Consider the following 17570-nt stretch of genomic DNA (forward strand, 5'->3'; position numbering starts at 1 on the left):
TCTGTGCCGATGGCTGTCTAGTCAACGAGATCTTCATAGGGGTCTGTCTCTGAGCTCGTCTATTTGCCATGGACTCTGCTGACACGCCTGTATTTTGCTATTGTTCAAATGGTGTACTACACAGCACAAACTGATCGACCTTTGCTATATTTGCAATCAATGAGATTACTTTCTCAACATTTGAAAAGACTGGTTCAGTGTTCGTTGTAAGCTAGTCCTACAGCGTGCTATCAGAGTATGCCTGAGGTCCTCCACCTCCCCAGCTCCACCTGCCTAGATCTGCCACGGGGGTCTTTAAGGCCCCAGTAAACTCACAGTGAAGTTATTTTTTGTTCTTCACTTGAAGGTAAAAGGAAGATCAAAACACCTGAGCAGTGGTGTACTGTTCTGACGGCAAACATCCCGATACTGTCCACACTGCTGCGAGTGGCGTTTAGTATTTAGTGAATATATAATTATGTGCCGCGCACCTTCCTCTCGATAACACAGTAAACACAAACAAAAATGACAGCAGTGAGAAAACAACAGTTAAGCATCTGATCATAGCAATGGATACGTTTCCACGAGCTCTGCAATTCAGTCAAGTCACGTCATATTTATTTAAATCGCTATAAAACAAACAGCTTTAGAGTATTAAACATGAATAAATAGTGTCAGCTGCTTTCAATTAGAATTACAACTTCATTTTCTTAAGTATTTTCATGTGTACAGCAGCTCTCCTGTGTGTTCATGTTTTTACTCGCGTCTGACGTTGACAGACTGAACAGAAGAAATTAATTGGAGAAGATTTCCATGTTGAAGAAGGTGGAGCCTCTAAGCCACACCCAGCTAATACCTAATCGCCCCGGACCAGTGCTCGTTTGAAGCTGTTTAAAAGCCAGAGCGAACTTTTTGCAAAAGCTGTTTCAAACTCCGAATGAACTTCGTTTTGGTTTGATTAGGTTCAAAGTTTTGTTCAACTAGATTTTGTCACACCAGTTCGTTCTTCGATTTTTGCTCAGCAGATCAATTATGACCTCACCATACTGGCAATCCTAAAATTATAACTTTGTCATATATATTAACATGCTACAATAATTCTGAGAGTTATGACTGAACAACCTGACAGATACTGCAGACACAATATAAGAACGTATCCTGTATGGATGGCTCCTAAGTTTACCAGATTGACAAATTCGATTGAATGGATTGCTGTGGACTGTAAATCAGTAATATATTGACTTCTAAAACCACTTGTTGTTTATTTACTCATCTGTCATATTATATTATGTATTAGACTTGCTTCATTTGGGGCCTTTTCTCAGCAAATATTTGATATGTGATTCATTTGAGTTGATTCATTAATTAATTGGCATATCATGCAATTAATTCAGAAAACGTTTTTATTCTATTGACAGCCAATAAAGCTTCATAAAGCATCTTTAGAAGCTCTATGTCACTGCCAGTTACCATATGCCATAATTATGGAGTTTCTGTTCAGTTTTCCTATCCCATGTGCAGATTATAATTTTCACTAAACTCCAAGCTTTTAATTACAGGGATGTTTGTGTGATTCTAGTCCCACAGGTGAGCAGGGAGGGTGATCCATTTGTCTCGACGTCCCTTGAAGAGGCCATTCGGAGCATAAACAGCGCAATAGACTCGACCAGGAGGCAGCTCTTTGACGGGTGAGCACTCAGTGCTGCGGGCAAAACATGCCAAGAAAACAATTCCTACTGCTGTGAGTCACAATGCCGTAACCCATCAGGAATTTTCTGGGACCATTTATGCCTTGGACAAAGGCTGGTCACTGCAGAATGATTCCTAATTTCTCATTGGAAGGGGACCCTGCGCTTCGAGCTTGTTGGTGGGGGAGGGGGGCGAGGTATTTTGTCTGTCGAGAACATTGCCAGATCACGTTAGAGTTGCGGGCTGGGCTCATTCAGAGTGTTTTTGTTTCATAGCTGGAGAGGATTGCTTTAAAAACTAATGCTTTTTGTATGAAGTCTTGAGAGATAATGTTATTCTAGTAAAGAGAGAATGTCAAAGATTTTTCCTTACTAACCTTGAATGACCTTTAAATTTTAAATGCTAATATTAGTTGACATTTTGACACAGCTTGCCAAGACATTAAAGCATATTCAGTCCAAGACAACTGGTCATGGGTGAAAACCTTGAAAAAGTCTGCCCATGTGTTTGGCACAAATTACCTCAGATATATTGTTGTAACCTGGCGTATTCTTAGTTCACAAGAGATAATATGTGAAGTGAAGCCAACTCTCTGAAGGATAACAATTATATTAATGCTGCAGACTTTGATGTTTTTTGCCTTTGTTTGAATCATCCCCAACAGCTTTGGAGCAAACTATTACTGTTGACGTTGGCAAAGCGCTTATTCTTTGTTTGATCTGGTTCTCTCAAATAACCCCAAAAAACAATGAATTAGAGTTGACAGTTTAATAGTTATTGTGGCATATATAAACAAGGTTGTTAGGCTGCTTTTTTTGTTTTTTGTAGTCAGCTGTGTAACATTTTAAGATGCCACTTGTTAGAACATGGTTGCAGTCATATGTTTTGCTCAATTAACTTCAGTTTAATGTGTTATGGAAATTTACTGAGCATTATTTTATTTATTTATTTTACTATTAGGGCTGTGAAAACTAGGCAGAATCAATGACTGCACTTTGGGGAAAATGCATTTGAAAGCAGTGTTTAGAATGAACTTCAGTGGAAAAAAGTGGATGATCCAAGTTGTCCAAAGTATGGAAGCACTTTGTATTAAACGCTTGAAAGGAGGTCATGTGCATATGTGGCCATGTCAAGTGCTTTGGCAGATTGATTTTGCTGGTCAATGGTGTTCAGATGTGCTTTTCACTAGGACATAATTTACAAATTTGTTGTAATAGTCCGTCACCATTCTAACATAATGTGTGTTCCTGCAGAACATTCAACCTCTAACTAAATAAGTTTGTGCTTTTTATTTATCATTTTGTGAATTTAAGCAAGACACTATATGTGACCCTGGATCACAAAACCAGTCAGAGTCGCACGGGTATATTTGTGGCAATAGCCAACAATACATTGTATGGGTCAAAATTATCGATTTTTCTTTTATGCCAAAAATCATTAGGATATTAAGAAATAAATATAAAACATTTATTTTTGTGAGTGAATGCAGCACAATCGCCAACATAAATGGAAAACTTTAAAGGTGATTTTCTCAATGTTTCGATTTTTTTGCACCCTCAGATTCCAGATTTTCAAATAGTTGTATCTCGGCCAAATATCCTAACAAACCATACATCAATGGAAAGCTTATTTATTCAGCTTTCAGATGATGCATACATCTCAATTTCAAAACTTGACCCATGTGACCCATGTGGTTTTGTGGTCCAGGTTCACATATGCTGGAACATTGTTTTTTCATGGTCATTTTTTAAAGGCTTTTCATAACGTAATGTTTCAGACTAGTGGAAATAAAACATCCCAAATACACTTAAGTGTGTATTTTATTGCACTATATCTATTTGCCTCTGTAGATTTCAGTTAGAATAAATACATATCTGTAATGGCCGTTTTCTCAAAATTAGTATATATTCTGAAACTTTTTATTGAGGAGTTTGTTTATATATCATTTATATGATTTTATACAATATTTTTGTCCTACAAACAGTATTTTCTGATTTATGAAGTGGACAAAATGGAGGAAGAATTTTATTCAGAAATTCTGATTTCTGATCTGGAAATGTAAGCAAAATAGTACATATTTAATTAGATAATGTTTCATTTGCATATTTAAACATAACATTTCAGAAAACTTGTAATGCACAAATGTTTGCAATTCTTTATGGTATCAGTCAGCTGGGGAAGTATAATGATATCTATAAAAATGTCTTGCCTACGGTTTGAAAACTGTTTAAAAAAAAAAAATCAGAGAATGATTCTGAATCGATTGATTAATAAGAAATTATGAGATTGATCTACCTACTAATCTGTCCGTCAGACATAATACATGTCTATAGTTTGCGATTTTGTATTCTCTTCCAGAGTGAGTCTGAATGGCTTTTGTGAATGTGGAAGTTAATGTGTTCTCCACCATCATCAGATCTCCTCGTACCCCTGCCGAGCTCTTGGCTCTGTTTCGTTACCCTCGGGACCCCTACACAGTGGAGCAGGCCAGAGCTGGAGAGATTTTTGAGCAGACCCTACTTCTTATCCAGAGGCATGTCAACCAGGGCCTCATGGTGGACACGAATGGAACAGGTATCTCACACCACCATCCCACTCTTCAAATTTTATATATTTCTTGTTTGTTTGTTTTTTTTATTAAAATATCCAACTAATATATGGCAAAAGAAACTAAACTTTACTAAACGGTCAGCAGACACTGTGGCGCTTCGTGCTGCAGAAGACACGACTCACTGTTTTTTCTGGTTATGACAACAGCACAGCTTTCATTGCCACACTATGGCAAAATGGCCCCACATGTTTGGACAAGCCGTGCCCCAATCTGAGCATTTACCCTCCGGACACATTCACTGAAATACCATGAAGGGGTCAACACAACTCTATCGCTGACTACCGTTGGGTAAAAGAAGTGCACTTTAGCATACTTTTAAAAAAAGGTACTTATTATGGAAGTAATATACTTTAAAAGAACAGATCAAGTGTGAACTGAATATAATGTTTTCAGACTCTTAATTACATGTTATTTAAAATTAAATGAGAATGTTTTATAGTTTAAATTCACGTTAAATGCAGTTAGTTCACTTGAAAAAAGAAGAAAGAAACAGTCATGAAAGTGTACTCTCTTCACACTTGTGTCTTTAATTTCATTAATAAATTATCTGCAAGTACAGTTTTTAAAAATATATACTTTAATTATTACTTTATTATATAACTAATAATTATGATTTGAAGTACACTACATGTGCACATTCATTTCAATTAGGCGCACTTCTTTTTCACAAGGGTAGTCTACCGTAGAAAAACTTTTAACTATCATCATAGCGTCTGGTCCGATTTGCAGCTTATTCTTGCCAATAATCATCCACTTAGACAGCAACAGACGGTTATATTTTTATGTACCGTTTAGGGGCAGGTTTATCTAAAATGGTTGTAAGTACAATAATATATAAATATAATTCCTTAATATAATTAATAGAAAACAAAAATTGCGGAAATGAGTGCAGACTTTTTTTCCAAGTGTTAAAACTTCTTAAAAAATAAGGATTAAGATGTTGACGCTAAAATGTGATCATTATTTAAGGAAGATATGTTATCACTTAATGCTTACACCATGTGTGGTTTTTAGAGTCATTACTAAAATAAAATTAGTCAGACTAAAATAAAAATATATTAGTTGGTTATTAATATATTAAATTAGATTAAAATAAATAAATACAAATTTTGCTTAATATAAATAAATAAAATGTTGGTTAAAATCTAATAAAACAGATACATTTAACTGTACATTACTATAGTGAATAGGTATTTCTAAAAGATAGATTGGGGCTCCGTGGCTTGGTTTTGGTTCCATGGTTCCCTGAGAAGGGGAACAAGACACTGCGTCCTCTAGAGGACACTATGGGGAATGCCTCCGTCATGACCGGTGTCTGAAGCACGAGTATAAACACGACAATGAACTTGTAATTGGCCAGCGACAGCCTATGAGAAAGACTTAGAAAGTCCAGGTAACTAAAACTTAGAATATTCAAAAAGGTTATAAAAGCATTGTAAATTGAATCCATATGTGGTTTAATCAAAGTCTTGTGAAGTATATGATGACAGAATTTTGGGTGAACTATTCCTTTAATGCCTTTCATTACAACTGCATTTATGTCTCTTTACAAAATAATAGGAGCACAACACTAAATAATGATGTCTTATTTATTTATTTTTGGATGTGGACATTTTACAAGATGCCCACTCTTTCCTAACTATTTTACAGCCTACCGCTACAATGACTTGGTGTCTCCGCGTTTCCTGGATATGATAGCTAACCTGTCTGGCTGCACGGCCCATCGACGCATCAACAATTGCTCGGACATCTGCTTCCACCAGAAGTATCGCACTCACGATGGCACTTGTAACAACCTGCAGCACCCCATGTGGGGCGCCTCGCTCACTGCCTTTGAACGCTTGCTGAAGTCCGTCTATGACAATGGCTTCAATCTCCCACGTGGCACCACTGAAAGATGGCACAACGGCTTCCCTCTGCCACTTCCACGTCTTGTCTCCACCACCATGATCGGCTCAGAGACCATCACCCCAGACGATCGCTACACACACATGCTTATGCAATGGGGCCAGTTCCTGGACCACGACCTGGACTCAACCGTCGTATCCCTCAGCCAGTCGCGTTTCTCCGATGGACAGTTGTGTACCTCGGTGTGCACCAACGACCCACCTTGCTTTCCCATCATGTTTCCACCCAACGACCCACGGCAGCGGCGCAATGGAGCACGGTGCATGTTCTTTGTGCGCTCCAGTCCCGTTTGCGGCAGCGGAATGACCTCTCTGCTTATGAACTCTGTGTATCCCCGTGAGCAAATGAACCAGCTCACATCCTACATTGATGCTTCCAATGTTTACGGCAGCTCGCATCACGAAGCCGAAGAGATTCGTGACTTGGCCAGCCATAGGGGCATGTTGCGCCAGGGTATCGTGCAACGCACTGGCAAGCCGCTGCTCCCCTTTGCAACTGGGCCACCAACAGAGTGCATGCGGGATGAAAACGAGAGTCCCATTCCTTGCTTTCTAGCTGGTGACCATCGTGCCAATGAGCAGCTTGGGTTGACGGCTATGCACACGGTTTGGTTCCGTGAGCATAACCGAATAGCCAGTGAGTTGCTTCGTCTCAACCCCCATTGGGATGGCGACACCATTTACCATGAGGCACGGAAGATAGTCGGAGCCCAGATGCAGCATATAACCTACAGCCATTGGCTGCCTAAAATACTGGGTGAGGCTGGGATAAGGCTAATGGGTGACTATAATGGCTATAATCCCAATATCAACGCTGGCATCCTCAACGCTTTTGCCACTGCTGCCTTCCGCTTTGGTCATACGCTAATTAACCCCATTTTATACCGGCTCAATGAAACCTTCCAGCCCATTCAGCAAGGACACATCTCACTTCATAAGGCTTTTTTCTCACCCTTCCGTATTGTGAATGAAGGAGGCATTGATCCTTTGCTCCGTGGATTGTTTGGAGTGGCAGGAAAAATGCGAGTGTCCACTCAACTGCTTAACACAGAACTTACCGAACGCCTTTTCTCAATGGCGCATGCGGTGGCACTTGACCTTGCAGCCATGAATATCCAAAGGGGCCGTGACCATGGTATACCCTCATATAATGACTACCGGGTGTACTGCAACCTCACCTCCGCACAGACTTTTGACGATCTGAGGAATGAGATTCAGAACCCCAGTGTGCGAGAGAAGCTTCAAAGGTTAGCCACATCCATTGTTATTGAAAGACATATTTAACATTTTCTTGGTGTAACGGTCTGTTCTGCTCCCAGGCTCTATGGTACACCTCTAAATATCGACCTGTTTCCTGCACTGATGGCTGAAGAGCTGGTGCCTGGCAGCAGACTGGGACCAACCCTCATGTGTTTACTGGCAACCCAGTTTAAGCGCCTGAGAGATGGTGACCGGTAAGACTTTTTAAATTCAGTTTTAATTGAAGGTCCTTTACGTCCAATCTGCTAGCAATCACATTATTTACATTGCACAAACTGATTGGTCTCCGCTGATCCTGCAGCCAATGAGATTACTTGCTCAACATTTAAATAGTCCGATTAAGTGTTCGCTGTAAGCTGGTCCTACACCACGTTATCAGAGTTCCTTTGAAACCCTCCACCTCCCCCATTTCCACCTGTCTAGATCTGATACAGGATTTATGTACGCATATGCAAGCAGCATCAACATATTTTACATTCTCACAGCAGTGTGTCTGTTTATCTATTGGCAGTGGCAAGTCCATACTTGCTACTGCCAGCTAGTGTTGTCATGTTTGAAATGACTTTCTTTCTTCCGATGAACATAAACAGAGATTTTTGGAAAATGAATCCATCTCTGTAAGTCCATACAATGCAAGTGGATGGGTACCTCAAAGCTGGCACTTCAATAACCATGCAAAACTAATATGACAGTAATCCACATGTCCCCAGATGATGAATCAATGTCTTCTGAAGCTAAATGATAGGATGTGTGTGAGGAAAATACTAATTGTTAAACTTTTTTAAACTATAAATCATTTCCAGCAACCTTTTGTTTAGTTTACTCATGAACCTGTTGCATTATATGGACTCACTTCTTAAAACCTTTATTTGTTATCTACACAAGAAAGAAAGTCAAATATATGTCACTTTCTCAAAAGATTCATTTATATGATTGTAGGTTTTGGTATGAGAACCCTGGCTCCTTTAGTCCAGCGCAGTTGACCCAGTTGAAGCAGGCGTCGCTTGCCCGGGTGCTGTGTGATAATAGCGACAACATCACCCGCGTCCAGTCAGATGTCTTTAAAGTGGCTGTCTTCCCTCACGGTTATGGAAGCTGTGACGATTTACCTAAGATTGACCTACGTATGTGGCAGGACTGCTGTGAAGGTACGAGACTTGGATTGTGTTTCCCCCAAAATATAAAATCAATTTGCCATGACATTGAGATTTAGCATCAGTTAATTTATTGGCCTCACATTAGTGTCAGGGTTATATTTAGTTCCATTGTGTTTTTGTTCATGAATCTGTTTCTTGTATATTTTTTCAGCTTAGCTTTCATCGTTTCCTAGTTAGTTTCTGTAGTTACTGATTGATTATTGTCACCTGTGTCTTGTTTAGTTTCCTTGTTAACTCGTGTGTATTTATACTCTTGGTTCTGTTCAGTTCAGTTCTGTTCACTCCTTGTTCTGTATGTCATTACCACCGCTAAAATGGTGACAATCAGTCTCCAAATTTTCAGCAGCCATTGCTCCAGTCTTCAGTGTCAATATGCTGATTTTATTCTCTATAATTATCAGTTATTATATGGTTCTTGTTATCAGTGTTTACATTTGTTTTTACTGCTTAATATTTTGTGAAAGCAATATTGTGAAAGGAAAAATATCAGGTTTCTTTGATTGAATAGAAAGCTCAAAAGAACAGAATTTATTTTAAATGATTTCTGAATGATCATGTGACACTGAAGACTGGAGGAATGATGCTGAAAATGCATCTTGCATCACAGGAATAAATTACATTTTAAAATATATTCAAATAGAAAAAGTTATTTTTAAATTGTAATAATATTTCACAATATTACTGCTTTAATTGTATCTTTCATCAAGGTAAGCATAAGATACTTATTTCAAAAACATTCAAAAAAAAAATCTTAATTGTTCCTAACTTTAGTGTGTATTTATTTATTTGTTTGTTTGTTTGTTTATCTAAAATCTATGACAAGAACATTTATATGAATTTTGACTCCCAATTGCTATATATTACTAAGTGAAGATTGAGTACTGTACAAACATTAAAGGCTAGTAATGTTGTAATGCTTTGGATTTCGGAGGGGATAACTGTTATTTTGCCGAGTAGAAATGTTTCCTGATCAGCATCTTTTGTTTACTTTTGTATTTGTAATCAGATGGAAGGGTTCAGCAGAATTAAAGGTTTATGGGAACTTCTTGATTCTAATCTCGCAGCCATATCCTCTGCCTCGACACGCTGCTAACTACAGGCCCCATCAATGTAGCCATTTATCTTACATTGGTCCTATGGACTTGCACTACAATGCTCTGTTCTGACAATCCCCACTGTTTATGTTTAGTTTTTTACTTTAAACTGTGGTAGTAACAAACTCTTTCTGCCATATTTCTAATAACTGTTGATTACAAATAATTATATTGTATTGTAATGTAGTATATTATAAAACTCTAGTTAACATAACATTTTAATATATTACATTAAATCATACTGTTTTGGTAATGAGTTTCAGAAGCTCGAGAAGGAGGGATCTTATCAATATTATTTTGTCCTGTTGTGTGACAATTTCTCAAGATTTTCTCACAATTTTCGTACATTGCGTCCATTCACGCATGCCCAGTCTCTCTCCAATTTATTCAAACAAATGGTGCACTACTTTATTTTATTTGAGAATTCTATCTAATGTCCGACATATAAAATAACTAACAAATTAACCGTTATTATTATCCATCGTCAAATTATTTCTTGTTTAACATTGTATGCTACAATATGCAACACACTGATAAAGCATTCATAAAAGCAGCATGAATGTAGAACTGTCTATTGGTGGCTATTATCTACAGGTCTTTTGTGTAGTGTCCCATGTGGCCTGTGTTTGCAGCACTTCATATGTAGCACTAAATGACCTCTAGTCCTTTAGGCTTGTATTGTTTGATATTTGAATCCCTGTTATGTTAGTACTGCTGTTTTTCCTGCATCAAATAAAAGGCTGAATATCTTGCACCTGCAGACTGTCGCACTAAAGGTCAGTTCAATGCCTTGTCATACCACTTCAGAAGCCGCAGGTCAGCGGAGCACAGCTATGCAGAGGAGAAGAAACCTGCCAGCAACATCACAGACAACAGCAGGTACAACTCACATTCTCCATTTACAGTCAGCCTGTCATTTGTTAATTCTAATGAAGTTAATGATAATCGTAATAGTAATAATGATAACACTTTACAATAAGGTTTACATTTGTTACATTGGTTAACATGAACTAATAATACAAAATTCTGCTAAAGCATTTATTAATCTTAAGTAATGTTAATTTCAACAATTTCTAACACATTATAACAATCAAAAGTTGTTGATATTATGTAATGGGCCTGAGTTAACATGAACTAACAATGAACAGTTGTGTTTTTATTAACTAACAAAGATGAATAAATACTGTAGCAAATGTATTGCACACTGTTGATATTAGTTAATGCATTACATGCGTAACATTAAGGCCGTGTGTCCACCAAAGCATTTTTTCCCGAGGCTAGCTAATTGTACTAATTGTTTTCAATGGGAGCGAAGCGTGACAAGGCGCTGAGCGTCTATTTCACTCCTGAGCACTCAGTTTTGTTTTTTTTGGGTTTTTTTTGAAGAATGTTCAACTTTGTTCAACACTGTCACTTTTTACCCAACTGTCCAATCACAGTGGAGGAGGGGTGGGACAAATACCACAGTGACCAACCGCCACATCATGCTTGTACAATGGCAACAGACAACAACAACAAATACTTTACATTGTATTGACATTTTTATATTCAGAAACAAACTGGGACATCAGATACCAGAGAGAACATGGATGCTTTAGATTACAACATTTTGGATTATTTATTTATTTTACTTTTAATGAATTTTGTTTTTCAGCACTTTGGAAGATGCTCAAACTGCAGTAAACGTAACTGTATCACCAAAGTCAAGCACTGAACCCTCCATTAAGGATTTCCAAGACTTTGTTGCTGACATGCAGAAAACTATCACAAGTTTACGAAAACAGGTTAGGACACATGATTCACTTGGTACATTGCAATGCCAAGCTGCAATGCATATGTATCTGTTTATTTAAACCTTCTGAAAACCTAGTCGCATGTATTTGTGAATATTCAAGGATGATGAAGATCTGCTCAGACACATGCGTTTGGCGGTGATGGTGAGATGCTGAAAATGTCCGTTTCACTGTCCAGTACAACAGGCCAATAATCAAACTTTCCAGACACTCTGATTTGAATCAAAAACACATGGCAATCTACAGTGACATTACAAATAATGTCTGCCTTGTTTCTTATGTCCACTTCACGCCATATGTTTAAAGTCTATCAAATATCAAATGAAGCGATCCTCTGTGAACTAAGTAGAACTTAACTATTAACTAATTCACTATTCTACAGATGACTGTATTTTTGCTAGGATCAACATCTTTTGTGGCTGTCAAACATAGTCCAAACTCAATCCTCAACATCAACCCTGCCCTAAAATCTTAATAAGAAGGTTGTTTGAGGACCAACAATAGATGTTGATTCAGAAACACTTTTTGCTTGGCAAAATAACAGATTATACATTATATCCCCTATTTGTAAAAGGTACCTGCTCACAATTAATAACTGATTATATGACCTTCACCTTCAATCACTGCAACCAAAGAGCTCCAGTTGATTGCCATTCTTTTTTTCTTTTTCTTTTTGATATACAGAATCATGATATGTATTTGTTCAACTTTTTGAATCGCTAATCATATTACAGTGAGTTCTGATGAATTACACAGTGACAGCTATGAGTTACTTTGTTTTTAAAATGTGATTCTCACACAGAAATTAAGACACTGAGGAAAGTGTCACATTAAAGCTCTCTGAAGGAACAACTTGGCCCTGTACTAAATGCCTCATTCAAAGATCTGATAACCACATATTTTAGAGCCCACTTAAACAGAGCTGTGAAGGAATGCACCTCACAAAAGAGTAGATATCAAACTAACACAACTACAATAATGGAGTAGGACAGCTTTTCAAGATTACACTGAAGCTTTTAAGCTTCATTAAAATTGTACATACACCTCATACATAAAGTCTTCTAAAGCAATATGACATTTGTGTGTAGAACAGTCCAAAATATTATAGTTATTTAGTATTTTCTAGTGGTGCACTGTATAAAATTATAATCAATAAGTCATGGCAACATGCTTTTCATCAAAATATTTTATCAAAATAATTTTTTTTTTTTTTTAAAGATTCAGATAAACAAGATAACATAAAAATGTAATGCAGCAACTGAGCTTTTGTTGAATTAGGAAAGGAAGGGTGCAGAGAGACTTTATCAAAATCATTTCAGAAACTGAGAAAAGAGGTGATGCTGCAATGTATTTTATGAAAAAAAGTTTTTTTTATAATTTTTCTCTCTGTTGAAACTGACAGATAAAAAGACTTGAAGGTCGTCTGAGCAGGACAGACTGTGCAGATGAGGACGGGAGAGAGCGAGTAGATGGAGAGAGTTGGAAGAAGAACCCCTGCACCATATGTCAGTGTAAAGTAAGTTCATCAGTGCACTGAAACTCTCTGTCACTCTGACACCAGTTTTCCCCAAATACTGTAAATCTTAAGGTGTGGTCACAGTAGACTGTGCTGCATACATCGGCACGTAAATGCGGTGGAGTGGAAATGAATGCACAGAAATTTAGTTTTGCACTGCGTACCAATGTTCAGGTATTATGTACTATGACGTGAATTTGCAAAGCAAAAACATTTATCTATATAGTATAGTATAGTAAAAAGTAATTTCTCTGATGTAACGCGATTCCTCTTTATCGAAAACTTCACATGAAATGTGCTGTGGGAAACATCTTGGTTACTATTGTAACATCTGTTCCCTGATGGAAGGAACGAGACTTTGTCAATTTACTGACACTAGGGGTCGCATTTGGAAGCCCCAGGTACCGCTGATACTTTCAGAGAAGACCAATGAGAATTGGTGAGTTTCCCGGCCATTTCAGCAGGTAGTTCAGCGTTATGACAGGAGGTCCTACCTGAAAACCAGGAACTAGCTTCTGAGAAAGAAGGTCTTTCCTAAGGGGAATTCATCCGGAAAGGGGCTGTCGCAAGAAGCGTGAGCTCTGAGAAGCAAGTCCAGGTGGGCCAGTTTGGCGCAACCAGCAAGACCTGTTCTTTGTCCTCCCTGACTGTGCACAATGTCTGTGCAACCAGGCTCACTGGGGAAAACGCACATTTGCGTAGACCCCGGAGCCAGCTGTGTGCCAGTGTGTCCGTGCCGAAAGGGGCCCCAGTCAGGGAATACCACAGCGGGCAACGGGAGGATTCCTAGGAAGTGAACAGGTTTACCTGTGCTTTGCCAAATCAATTCCAAATCAGTCTCCACTCTCTTTGAAGCGTCACTCGTCATGAAAGCACGTTCAAGTTCAGCTGGGAGATGAGTGGCCCGCAGTGACTTCAGTCGCAATGTGAATGCCTTCCAGACCAACACATGCGATCAACGGCCGAAACCTCTGCAGGGCCAGCAGTACCTCTAGCAACTTGAGGCAGTTAATTAGTGTGCCTTTTAGATCTCCCGCTGTACACAGAGTGCAATTTGAAATGAAAACAACATTGGAAAATGTATCCAGTTCCTGCTAATTAATTTATGCATGCATCAGTTTCTACATACAAATTGTGGTTTTAGCTCAATTGTTCCGGTCTGTCTCTGTCAGGGGGCCCAAGTGACGTGTTTCGTGGAAAAGTGTCCACCGGCAGCATGTCTGAATCCCGTGACGCCCAAAGGCTCATGCTGCCCCGTGTGCATCAACCAGCCTTCACAACCGCAGGATACAGATCATCACGTGTAACCTCAGGACACTTAACCCATGTGACCTTGTGCTCATGCCTCCATTTGGTCTATAGTTGTGTTTCAGGGTTTTTTTGTTGTTTGTCATGTATTGGTTTTTTTGTTTGCATATCCTCAGACACCCACTACAAAGAACCAAAAAATACACTGCCTTAAAAAGTATTGAACAGATGAATGTGGGACCCTGTTTTTCTCCTCAGGCCTGTTAACCGGGAGACGACTACCCAAGGTGTTCATTTACAAGACCAGAGATGGGCGACTGCGGTCCTGGAGGAATGTTCACCCGCAGAGTTCAGCTTCATCCCTAATCAAACATGCCTGAAAAAGCCACAGTCTTCAGGATTACTTGAAAATTACAGGCAGGTGCACTCAAAAAAAAAAAGTAAGATTTATGTATTTATATTGCATATAAAAATTCCATCCATTTGGATTACAGAATTGTACGATAAAGTATTAAACCTAATGTGATGCATATTTATCAGTCATACATGAAACTATGTGGATTCTAAGCTATTTGAATGAATGCATTTAAAAAAATATTATTTAAATAAAATCAAATTAATGCAAATAGTTAATAATAAACTTTGACATGATTTTTTTTTAATGCAGAATGTATGACTGACAAATATGCATCACATTACGTTTGAGTTTATGTTAAAACTGTGTAATCTAAATGGATGTAAATTTTATATGCAATCCTAAATTTAAACCTAAATATATTTTGAGTGTGGGTTTAATTGGGGATGGAGCTGAACTCTGCAGGACAACGTCTTTCCAGGACCCGAGTTTCCCTTTTCTGTTTTATGGAAGAAGCATTCTCAGGCTGGAGATGCTGCAGAACTGGTGCTATCATTTAAGTGATTTACCCGAGTGTTGTTTTATGCATTTAATTGTTTTGCAATATGCAATGCATCATACAATATATACACTCCTTATGTGCTTTTAAAACCACCATTTGAGCGAAAACTTGTCATTTTGTAGTTGAGCTTAAAAAAAATTAAACGTTACTTGTGCTTTTACTTTGTTTATGTTGCATAGTATGATATTCTGGACATATGTAGAACATTAGTTCCCATTTTGTATCTTCCTCTCATATGGAGAAAAATGTGAATACCTTGAAAACAATCTTTGCAATGGGGAAAAAACTCTACTGATCACCAAATGTTTGTTTCCCTTGGCAACTGCGGGTTTTCTGAGACCTGGACTTTGGGCTTTATCTTGACAGAAAGCTGTTATTGATGTTTTTGGTTTGGGAGCGACTGAGGTGAAGAGTTTGGGAAGCGCAGCACTGAGCTGAAGTCAGGCTCTTATCTAAAGTGTTAGACTCTACTTTTCTATAACACTCCATTCTACCAGCACAGTATTTATATCCTTGTCATGAATGAAGGTCCAGATGTTTCCTTTCTTTTCAAACAGTGTTTAGAGATGTAAACATTTCTGCCTCGTCGCAATACATGGCCTAATGGTTAGAGACTCAGAGTGGGTTCGATTCTCAGTACTGGCAGAGCCGCAGTGAATGGCTGCCCACTGCCTCTGGTGTGTGTGTCTACGGTTTGCAGTGTTTGTTCACTACTCACTACTCCTAATGTGTGTGCACTAACATGGATGGGTTAAATGCAGAGGACCAATTCTGAGTATGGGTTACCATACTTGGCCTTCATGTCACATCACTTCCTTCAAATAATACTGTACCGTTTGAACTGGTTCATAAGAGTCATTGGTCTGTGAATCGGACTGCACTGCTCATGCTGTATGTTTGTCGCTGGGTGAACCAGTGAGGACTTCAGTGTTGTCTATGTGTGTTTGTCATTACTTTCAAGCGCCCAGTGTTTGTCATGTTCAATGCAGATTAAAGACTCAACGTTTTGCTTTGATGCTGTAGAAAAACTAGTTTAGTAGTTTACTACCAGTCAAAAGTTTGGAATAATTAAAAATACAAAAGTTTGGTTTTTTTTTGTTTGTTTTTTGGAAGAAGTTTCTTGTTTATGCATTTATTTGATAAAAATAAATAAATACAGTAAAAACAGTAATATTGTTAAATATAAAAAAAAGTTTAAATGCAATGATTTCTGAAGGATCATGTGACACTGAAGACTGGAGTAATGATGCTGAAAATTCAGCTTTGATCACAGGAATAAATTACATTTTTACATTTATTAAAATAGAAAACAGTTTTTAAATTGAAATAATATATTACAATACTACTATTTTTACTGTATTTTTGCCATTTGCAATTATTGCAACTTTTGACCAGTAGTGTCTAGTTGTACTAGTTTTTTAGTAGAAACTTGACTCTAGGAATTTTACAACACTTCTTTTGCTGAATGTAAATTTCCCCCAAAGGCCAATCATGCATCTGTGTCGTTTAGTGGACTAATAAGAAGTCCAATCTGTGTCAGTTTGGTTGAGTTTTTTGAAGTCTCGCTGAAATGGAAGCCATACCCTGAGCTGGAGGTCTGCAGTGTCTCTCTGCCCTTCTCAGAACATTCCACTGTATCCTGATTAAACGTATTCAGCGTTACAGATTGCAGATCATCAGAATCACAGTTTTGCTTGTACAGTTATGTTGACGCTGGTTAGTGATTGGAAAAGTGGTGAGTGTTTGACTGTTAGTTTTACCATGATTGACCTGCGTTCAACTCTTTTATCTCTGTTATGTGACTCTGTGTCAGTGTTTTATTACTCTCAAACAGCCTTCCTTCCTTCCTTCCTTCCTTGATCTAACAACCTCTTGAAGATCCTCCCCCAAACCAAACTGTGCCCATCTGCCTTGGAAATGCACTGCCCTGCAAGACTGAACATGCTCAAACAAGTGGTCAAAATGATTCTTATCTTTTGTATTGTATTTTTGCCAAAGACTGTTTGCACTGCAACGTATGCCTTTCAACAATAAAATGGCCACATATGTATCATTGACTGTTTTATTTCAAAACTTCATCACATTTATTTATTTACTGTCTGTAGCCCTCGTTTCAAAGCAGCTTTACATTAATAAACAGGAAAATTTATTTCAGTGTTGATTCAATTCAATTCAATAACAGCGTTGATGCTACAAAGTTAGCGTCATTATCCATCTCAATTCAGTTCATATTTTGTTCTCATCCAGTGCAGTTAAAGCGATAATATTGCTGAATATTAAGTGTCCTTTAAACCCTTTCTTTTAAAATGTGTGAATACAGTAGTTCTGAACAAAGCCCAGTTGATGTGACTGCGCAGTGGGTTCATGGCTTAATCGTGTACGTAACAGTTTCCGATTCA

The 17570-nt window shown here is 38.1% G+C and overlaps 1 protein-coding gene across 1 annotated transcript in view; it reads left to right on the plus strand.

Moving 5' to 3' along the window:
• Positions 1–17221, plus strand: part of pxdn (peroxidasin) — an 81242-nt gene extending 64021 nt beyond the window's left edge. The window contains exons 15-23 of the mRNA XM_084096025.1: positions 1559–1667; positions 4085–4242; positions 5930–7433; positions 7506–7640; positions 8386–8594; positions 10459–10576; positions 11352–11481; positions 12893–13006; positions 14179–17221. Coding sequence (XP_083952151.1) covers positions 1559–1667; positions 4085–4242; positions 5930–7433; positions 7506–7640; positions 8386–8594; positions 10459–10576; positions 11352–11481; positions 12893–13006; positions 14179–14313 — 2612 coding nt within the window. The 3' untranslated portion in view covers positions 14314–17221. The remainder of the gene's footprint in view (positions 1–1558; positions 1668–4084; positions 4243–5929; positions 7434–7505; positions 7641–8385; positions 8595–10458; positions 10577–11351; positions 11482–12892; positions 13007–14178) is intronic.
• The last annotated feature ends 349 nt before the right edge of the window (positions 17222–17570 follow it).

This window comes from Abramis brama (genome assembly GCF_963993115.1).
Source record: "Abramis brama genome assembly, chromosome: 21".
Taxonomy (NCBI): Eukaryota; Metazoa; Chordata; class Actinopteri; order Cypriniformes; family Leuciscidae; genus Abramis; species Abramis brama.